This window comes from Myotis brandtii, unplaced genomic scaffold, assembly GCF_000412655.1.
Source record: "Myotis brandtii unplaced genomic scaffold, ASM41265v1 scaffold118, whole genome shotgun sequence".
Lineage (NCBI taxonomy): Eukaryota > Metazoa > Chordata > Mammalia > Chiroptera > Vespertilionidae > Myotis > Myotis brandtii.
Window position 1 is genome coordinate 88,909 of NW_005354090.1, and position 2,172 is coordinate 91,080.

General features: G+C 41.1%; 1 protein-coding gene across 1 annotated transcript in view; it reads right to left on the minus strand.

Annotated features, from left to right (window-relative positions):
* The window catches only part of KNG1 (kininogen 1), a 32,406-nt gene that overhangs the window by 26,885 nt on the left and 3,349 nt on the right, over positions 1–2,172 (minus strand). The window contains exon 2 of the mRNA XM_014530388.1: positions 976–1,177. Coding sequence (XP_014385874.1) covers positions 976–1,177 — 202 coding nt within the window. The remainder of the gene's footprint in view (positions 1–975; positions 1,178–2,172) is intronic.

Genomic DNA, 2,172 nt, shown 5'->3' on the forward strand with positions numbered 1-2,172 from the left:
TTTTGATACCATTGTAATAACCAGGTATTAACTGAAAAGGAGCAAAGGGAAGGCCAAATAGACACATGCCCAGTAACGTCTGGGTGACCTAGGGAAGGTATTTATCTGTCAATCACCCCTGGGAACACAGTCGGTGTGGCTACTGCAAGCACGGGAAGATTTCAGATATTAAACTCCTAAACAAAGGAGTTCTCTTTCTCTCTTGCCTCTCTTGCACACTGGGGCTCCTGGCTCTCTTGTTGCAGGCGACACACTTCCCTGCATGCACCCACATGGCCCACAGCCATATGTCCCCCCAACACCCACACAAACAATGGACTAATGGATGGGAACTAGCCTGATGCTGTGCCGGACCCAGCTCCATCATGGAATGAAAACTTGGGACATTGGTTTGGCTGCACCTATTTTAGGACTGGTTTAAGGGAAATGGGACTTTAGACATGCAGATATGTTATTCCACACAAATAAAGATCTCTCATCTTCCTGTGTGAGTCTTAGAAAGTTCTTTTTCTCAAGATATCGTGAGGTCCTGACCCCCAACATCCAGTGAGGAAAGGGATCCCCCACTTCCCACCAGTGGACACCCCATTTCCACCAATAACATTTTGACATGTTAAAGAAGTGAGTCCACGGTCTGTGGAGTGGCTTCCTTCCTGGCAGATACTGGTTGTTAGCTCCCTCAGGTAAGGCCAAACAACAGCTGTGGCGTGGCATACAGATGTTAGGCATTTGGTTAAGATACATTCCAATTTAAGTCAATTTTACCTCCCTTTTACAAGGGAGCCCATGGGTTAAAAGTGGTCAGCTAATTAGAGGCAGAGTAGAATTCCAACTCAGGTCTGCACAAATAAAGCACCCAATTGGTCATAGGAGTCCCCTCTTCATGGGAGGGCTTTCTCCAATCTCATGGCTGGCCTCTCATGCCCTTTCTGTCTGTGCAAGAACATAGACATCAACCATTTCACTTTTGTACACATTTGAGCCCCTCACAAACAGGCTCTACAGCACTAATAGAATAATTTGGTCTCGATTGAGAAAACTGGAGGCTCCGGACCATCACACTTACAGCCTGCTCAGCTTCTTTATAGTCACAGTCCTGCCAGGTTTTGCCACTTTGAACAGGACAGTCGCCCTCCTTGATTTCATACTTGACAGAATAAAATATATTCTCATCTTCCTGGAAAAAAAACAATCAAACATACATAGGGCTCATTCATCTGACAACAGCAGACCATTGGAGAGGGATCTGGTACAGTTATGAATGTTTGATATTGATTTAATTCAACAAGAGCAAAACATTTACTAAAAATAATGAAAGTTACAAATACTTGGAAGAATGTTCATAATATATTTATAAACATGTATTTTCAAGTAACAAAGTAGTATATCTAGTATTAGCCTATTTTTGTAGAAAGCAATTTACATGTACATATATGATTTTAAAAACCTGAAAGTTATGCAGCAAAGCTGTTAACATATTGCATCTCAGTGGTGGGTGTATGGTTATCTTTTACTTTCTTCTTTAACCAAACATTCCTAAATTGTCTGAGTATTTTCTTGAAAACAAATATATAGTACTTTTACAATTAGAAAATAAACCAACAAACAAGAGTACTTTCTTCTTTCATTTTTTTGAAAAAAAAATGTTAACAGGTATCTCTGGATGATGGGATTAGTTATGGGTAATTTTAGTATTTTTATTTGGTTTTGTTTGTTTTCTATTTTTTTCTAACATTTCATAAAATAATAAATAAAAATTTTAAAGCTTAAGATTCTGAGTTAGATGAGCTTTTAGATGCAAAATCCTGGCATGTTGGAGCAGCAAGAGACCTGAGAGGTGCTGTTGCCCAGCCCCTCACTTTGCAGGTGAGAGAAAGGAGCCCCAAGTAGAGAGGGCAGAGCTTAGGCAGCCTCCCACCTTGGAAAGGCAAAGCCAACCCAGACCCCGGGTCTCCTGAGTCCAGGGGCAGGGCTCTCTCAGAGCCTGCACTCAGAGTATTTGCATCTGAGAGATGATGGAGTCAAACACAATTGTTCCGAGGTTCGTTTCAGGTCTCAGATTTAGATAAAGCAGTAGGTGATAGTGATTCTGTGGACATTTTAGAAAAAAAAAATACCCAACAACAAAGCATTTGCCACAGATGTCAGACAATGACGACACCACCAATAAAA